Raw genomic sequence first — 7004 nt, 5'->3', positions numbered from 1 at the left:
CCCGGGGACCCGCCCCGCCCGGGGACCGGACCCGCCGCCCTTCGCGCCTGCGCGGGGCCCGCCCGGGGGCCATGGCTCTGAGGCTGCTGCGCGCCGCGCCGAAGGCAGCGAGTAAGAGGCGGGCGGAGGGCGGGAGGGGCCTGGCTTTGGCGCTGCGGGACTCCCCGGCCTCTCCTCCCCCCCCTGCTCGCCCAGGGCGGGCGGGAGCGGGGCCGGCCGGGGCCGCCGAAGGGCGCCCAAGATGGCGACGGTGGCGGGGTGGCCTCGCCCCTTTTGCGGGCGGCCTGGGGCTTTCCCCAGCGCTAGCGGTGATATTCTCCCCTGTGCGTCACACCTGGTGCTACGAGGCCTGACTCTCCATTCGGGAGGTTTTTGTTTCCCCAGCGTTGCTGCGAACCTCGGCAGTACAAGGTTAAGCCGTGGGTTTAACGTTTGTAGAACCGCGCGGGGGAACTTCCTGTGGCCTTGGAAGTTACTGCTCTGTGTCCTGTCTGTGAGGAAATTCAGGTGCTCGGTGCGTGCAGAGCCCGGGCGGGGGGGACAGACGAAGCAGCCGGCGACGCGGCCTCCGTCCCGCCCGCGGGGCTGCTCCGGCCGGCCCGGGTGGCTGCGGTCCTGCGGGCACGGCGTTCCTGGAGCACCGGCACCGTGCGTGTCAGTGGCACAGCTGGGGGAAAAAAATGTTTGTGGCCCCTCCTAGGCTCCGTTTGGCCGTTTAGGCTGATGGCAAGATGGGCTGATGCGCCTGTCCCCCCGAGGCTTCCCCAGGGGTGCGCGGCTCTGTGACCGCAGGTCGTGCGCTGTGGGCCACTCGGAGAGACAGGGTGTTGCGGGCGCTGACTGCGCAGCAGCTTTAAAGACTTGGGATTCTCAGGTTTTTTTTTCCAAGTTCAGCTGTACAGTTAGTAAGTTGGATGGTTTTGTGACTGCCCATAAAGGATGAGGGACTCAAAAATCAGTTTGTAGAATGTGGTTTGCTGGTAAAGTTGATTGTTCAGTTCATCCATACCAGAGGTACTTAATGTTGAACTTCTGTCACCTCAGTGTGAAGAAGAATGTATTTTGGTCCACAATAGCAAGTATTGCAAGTAGAAAAATGATTTTTGCCTCTTCTCTGCTAATTGAGATAACCAGTTTCCTATCAGTACCTTAATCCGACTTTTGTTTGAACTTGGATTCAGATATCAGCTTTAATTTAATTTTCTAACTAGCTTCTCTCAGCTCGCTGAAGAATGACAAGATGCTTGATAGGGGTAGAAAGATACAATGTTTGTGGAAGAATTAGATTCTTCGCTGTTGATAGTCCATTATGTCATGCTTAAAGCAAAAAAGAAATTACTCCTTTGGGGCATTGGCAGCAGTTGACAGGCATGATACAGTTTATGTGACTGTAGGATTTAATGTTAAGGTTGCAGTATTTTAGGATGAATGAATATGCTGATTCTGGGAATACAGGTGGATTGTTTGGTGTATGTATATGTGAGTCAAATCATTATTTATGACTTAAAATATATGTGCATCTTCATTTTTATATTGCTTGAAATAACTTCAGGGGTGGATATTGATAGGCTTTCTCCTACATTTATGTTTAAAATGTTAGTATGGATTTAAAAGGAAAATTCATGCTTTTAATTAAAGCATTTGCATGCAGTTACGTAGTAGAACTTCAAAGTGGTCAAGCTTTGTCTCGCTTTTGACTACCAGCTAAATTATTTTACCATCATAAGGGAAGCCCAGCTATTCTCTACAAACATTCTGGAAAACCTGTTACTAAGGGAACAAGCTTTTATTTTTTTCAAACTTTCCTTTGGGAAAGCAGAAGCTTTTTCTCTCTCAAAAGATGTTGAAAATGAGCCAAGACCTGGGACTCAGCAAGCTTTGTGGGGGATTTTAAGACTTCTCCAGGAAGACAAAATGTACTGGTCTGTACTAACATAATTACTATTTAGAGCCTAAAATACAAGAAAATAATGGTGAAAATAAGACCAAGTGGTTTAAAATACACTGTTTATGTGAACTGAGTTATACAACTAACACAGTTTTGCCTGCATATGTTTCTAGGGCCAAAAATAAGTATCTGTGCTGATTTCTTAGGCGTTCGTGAGTTGAATGTTAAATTAGTATTTGGGGTTTGTTTACTGGACCTTTGCTTCATAGTTTCTGAAATGAGGGTTTTTCAGAGGTGCTCGGAACAGTTATAGTATTAAACTCTCACATTTGTGCTGCTTGTGCCTGTTTGTTTGATAGAGTCATCACTGCTTTGCAGCTCTCTGAGGAGCACCAGCTCTAAGACAGGAGGAAGATCTGAACCTGCTAAGCAGTCACCTAAGAAGCCGAAGTTACCAGTAGGTCGATTTGATGAACCAGAGGAGTCCAGTATAGAGAGGGAACCCCTGGAAAGTAAGTCATGTTACACAAAATTGAAAGCCATGTTTCAAAGGCAAGACCCTGAGATGCTGTGCTGATGGCAGTTGAAGAAGAGGAGCAGGCATTCAGCACGCTTCAGAATCATTTTTCTAAGCTTAATTGTTGTGAAGAAACAGGCAGGGCGGTGGACACAAATTGCAACAAATGGTGTATGAGGGGAAAAAATCTTAAAGCTGGTCAAACATTGTAAGAAGTCACACAATTTACGATCTCTCTCTTCTTCTCTGAATTGGGTCCAGATACTTGTCAAAGGTGTCTTCCAGCATAAACTGTTCCATGATTCCAAGAAACGTAGCTGGTATTGATCTGTTATAGTACAGCTATAAACGATGGTAACAAAATCATGAGGGCACTAACTACTTTTTGTTATCCAAAAAGCCTATTCTGTTTTTTTTTTCAGACTTGTAGTTCATGATGTATTTCATGGTCAGGCTTTCTCTTAGTCTTGCAGGTAGTGTTTTGAAAGCCAGCAACAGATAACTGAGTGTAATGAGCCACGCAGTGGGGTCAGGGGAGATCTAATGAAGTGCTAACTGTGTTGCATTCCAGTGACCTTAGTGGGGCAGAATTTAGATAGCCAGGCAAGACTTAAGGCACCAGATGCATCGCTGCTGAAGTCACTAGAAATGTGTACTTTATTTGTCAGACAGGAGAAAGACATAATCTCTTTCCCCCTCTTTTTAATTAACTATCCTTAGCTACAAGTGCTAGTCATACTTTGTCTTATTCACTGTAGCATGCTGTTCTGTTACTGCTTACCAGTAGTGATAACCCATGTTTATCTATTTCGAGGTCTCTAGGACAAGCTTTTTTAATATATCAATAGATTACTAGGAATATCCACATGACAAAATGACTGAAAAATGACAGTATCATCTCTGAAGTGGTTTCAAGCAGTTTCAGATTGTGACTGACTTGAAAACTGACTTGGAGTTGCTGTGTAAGCAGTAATGTAATTCTTGTCCTCCTGTTGCCATAATATGGCTTCAGATTTAGCCATACCTGTATATTTTTTACATATAACACCAGGAACAGTTTGTTAGAATGCTGACCACCCATGGTGTCCTCAGTGGTTATTAGGAAAATAAGAAAAAGTTTAAGCTGGCTATTTGAATTCCCACATCTGTATAGCTATCATGGAGAAACCTTCTGAGCCTCTGCATCTACTGTCAGCACATCAGTAGTGTCTGGATGTTGGGATGGTATCTACAAAAGAATATTAGATGCATTTGTGGTCCTTGTACTGCCAGAGGTGCTCAAATACTGACATTTCCAATCCTGGTCTGGATGAATTTTTAAACAGGCATCCTAATACGTCATTCTGTATTGCCTGTAGCTACATGAGTCTCCCTCCATCACTGTCCTTTTTCTTCCCAGGATTTCTGTTGTCTTTTCTGATTTTCAACCCTGCTTCTCATTACTTGCGTTGCCCACCAGGGCTGAGTGGGGGATATGATTGAGGGGGCCCTGAGTTACATGTCTATAGGGGAGGCTCTGGAGAGTCAGTGTGGCAAGGGGATGTGTGGGGTACAGTGAGCTTCAGGGAGCCCGGCAGTCCACTGCGGGATGAGAAAACACTAAGCCTGAGATGGTGCTATGCCAGAACTCCTTTGTGGCTTGGGGATGCCTAGTGGGATAGCCATTGTCCCTGAAAAAGGGAGCACTGAGTAACATAAGGATGTTGACTGTGAGGTGCAGGATGCTCCATGGTGTTCAAGTACATGGCATAAGCCAGTAGGGTGCTGGGAACAGAACAAGTACAGCTAATGTGTAAGCTTAGCATGTCACTAACCAGAAAAAGTCCCATTCATACCTCATTACAAAGAGTTTCCCTCTTCTGAAAGGGCATCACAGTGACTTTTTGAGCTTAGGTTAAGTTTTAGAAGGTAAAAAAGTCTTAGTTTTAGCTATTTAGGATTTTATAGTACCTCCTGTGACTCTGGTAGCTAGTCTGGTGTTAACTGAATATCAACTTGCTGTTTCTTGAAACCATACCAGCATCCATGAAAACATGGTGTTTTAAATACAAGAATAATAGAAAATTCAAGCTAAAATAAAAAATGTAAATGCTTAAAATTAGAGTCCTAAACAAAGAGAAAGTGACCTGGTGTTTTAGATGTAGCAAACGTGTACAGCATACCTCAATGACCCAAATTCTCACTATGAATTTATGAGAAACTATAGTGCTTTACTGCCCTTGGACATGGAGTTGCTCTTTTATTTACGTAACTGAATATGATCTCATACATATTGGTGTCTGTAGTCACAAAACTCTGAAATTACTGTTGTATGGCTCTGGGAAATGTTTAACTTAAAGGTGCCTTTAAAAACAAAAGAGCCTTTAAAGTGCCTTCTAAAAACAAGATGGATTTTGTATTTGAAAATGAGACTAAGAGGCAAATACTGCTGATGGTGACATCTTTATATTCGTTAACATTATATGAATTTTAATGAACTTACCCTGTGATTTTAGAATTCCCTGATGGCATCAATCCTGTTACAAAAGAGAGGGGTGGACCTAGAGGCCCTGAACCTACACGCTTCGGAGACTGGGAGAGAAAAGGACGTTGTATAGATTTTTAATGTATAAAAGTGTCTGTATTGACAATAAAATATTTGTAGTTGTTGAAAAATATAATGTACAGAAAATTCTGAACTGGATTTGTTGTGAAGGTTCTTGTTTTTGTCATACTTGTGATGAATTTTCTAAGGTACTATGTAAATAAACATGGCTGCAGCTCAATTTCAGGAGCTGTTATTTGCTCAGTGTGCACCCAATTTTTAATGATGTTTACACTGTGCAAGTATAAATGCAAGTATAGTGATGTGAAATTGGTAGTCAGAGCCTCACTGCGATGTGTAAGGGCTTGGAGTTCTTTATGTATTTAAATATTTATGTAGTGACTTAAAACTGCTGAAGGAGCTTTGCAGTTCATGAACCTAGATACCGTTCTTCAAAAGCACAGCCACCCCCGAGGAGATCAGTACTTAGCTGATGTTTGCATTTAGAATAGTGCTGTGTTGGTAAAAGCCCCCTTAATCAAGAACCACCACCTTGTGCCACCGTTAGAGTGGGCTGGAATTTCTTTCCTGTTTGTGTAGAGGGGACAGACTCCATTTTGCCTCATCTCAGATTGATGGCTGTAAGTGGCATGATGGACGTGGAGGCTCAATTCCAAGAGGGTCAGTTCATGAGTGGAAGTCATGTAGGGGTGCTCTGTATGCAGTTTCAGAACACTGTTCTTTATCACCTAGCTTATCTTTTATTTGCATCTTTTCCCTGATAAATAGAGATGTCTGAAAACTGGCTAAATGCTGCTTGGGGAAAAATAACATAACTTGATGATACCTTCTGGTCAAAGGGGACTGATTACATTAGATTATATGATATTGCAGGTCTTTATCTGGCATTGAATTAGGTATCTTTCAATCCGACAGAGCTCAGTTCTTCATTCAAGAATTTGTCTAGTTATAAACACAGTAGTGGAGTGCAAATCTACCACTTGTGTGGGTACTTATTAAGAAGAATCATCTGTCATTATTAAAATGAGTAAACATATGCTCTGTTCATTTCTGTGCAAGTTCTTTTTGATAGCCTAAACAAATGGATCTTCTCTAGTCTTAAGCTATGATTGTTTTCTTCATCCCTTTGTGTTTCCTTCCTGATGTTTTGCTTATTTTTCAACCTCTTTTACTTTATATGCTCTAGCTTATTTATTCAGAATCTGTAGTAGCTGCTTTTGTCACAGCACCACAGTGGGCATTGAAACTCTGTAAGATCCCAGGACAGTCTCCCATTTTACAGCCTGCATTTCTTTTTCCTGTGTGGATATTTTTGCCTTTTGCTATACCAAAGTCAGATTTGCCTCATGGTTTCCATCATTTTGCATTAGTCTGTCTCTGCAAGAATGCATGGCTTTACCCAGCTTTGCCTTTTGCATGATTTTTATTAGAGCATCAAAGCATGCTAGTCCTGTCACAAATCTCTGTACAACCTCCCTAAAACTCACCTGACTTGTGGCCAGTGGGGAACCTCCTATTTGGAGCCTGGCAGTGTGTGTAGCCAGTGTGCATTTTGATGTAGTATCACCCTTGTTGTGAATTAAGGTGTTTTGACTCACTGCCACAATGCCCTACAGAAGTATTCAGTCTGATCAGTTAGGTTTATCAACCAATACCTCACTGAAGAGCAAAATGGGATTTACTAAAGCCTGTTTTTCATAAAATAGGTTAACTAGTGGTAATTGTATTTTGAACCTTCAGTCTTCTGTAAACTTAAATTCTGCAGCATGGTTTGGATATTGGAAAGTTGCTCTGTATTTATACCAAATTCATTCCAGTTGCCCTTCTGTAGTGCAACAGTTACGTTTTCCCAAAATCTATTGAAAGTTTCAGTTACCTGTAGGCATGCTGGGACAGCTATTTTTAATATATGCTATTGATTAAAATACTTCTAGTCATGCTGTGCCTCTTCTATTGCTTAGTGGGCAGGAAAATACTGCATCAGACAAAACACTTAACTTTTTCAAATAGGAGGCAGAAATTTTAATCGGAAACTGTCTTTTCAGCATTGTTAT

General features: G+C 42.6%; 1 protein-coding gene across 1 annotated transcript; it reads left to right on the top strand.

Annotated features, from left to right (window-relative positions):
• Positions 1–5170, top strand: SDHAF4 (succinate dehydrogenase complex assembly factor 4). The gene is made up of 3 exons (XM_051613232.1): positions 1–111; positions 2248–2400; positions 4901–5170. Exons 1-3 carry the CDS (start codon positions 72–74, stop codon positions 5008–5010), a joined length of 303 nt encoding a protein of 100 aa, XP_051469192.1. The 5' UTR covers positions 1–71; the 3' UTR covers positions 5011–5170.
• The last annotated feature ends 1834 nt before the right edge of the window (positions 5171–7004 follow it).

This window comes from Apus apus, chromosome 3 (assembly GCF_020740795.1).
Source record: "Apus apus isolate bApuApu2 chromosome 3, bApuApu2.pri.cur, whole genome shotgun sequence".
NCBI lineage: Eukaryota > Metazoa > Chordata > Aves > Apodiformes > Apodidae > Apus > Apus apus.
Note: the sequence above shows the minus strand (reverse complement) of the source record. Positions and strands in the feature narration are given on the sequence as shown.

Excerpts from the sequence above, each read along its gene's own strand:
- SDHAF4 (XM_051613232.1), top strand. The coding sequence starts at position 72 with ATGGCTCTGAGGCTGCTGCGCGCCGCGCCGAAGGCAGCGA. Across the intron at positions 112-2,247 it reads CGCCGCGCCGAAGGCAGCGA|AGTCATCACTGCTTTGCAGC; the intron begins GTAAGAGGCGGG and ends TTTGTTTGATAG. Across the intron at positions 2,401-4,900 it reads AGAGAGGGAACCCCTGGAAA|AATTCCCTGATGGCATCAAT; the intron begins GTAAGTCATGTT and ends CTGTGATTTTAG.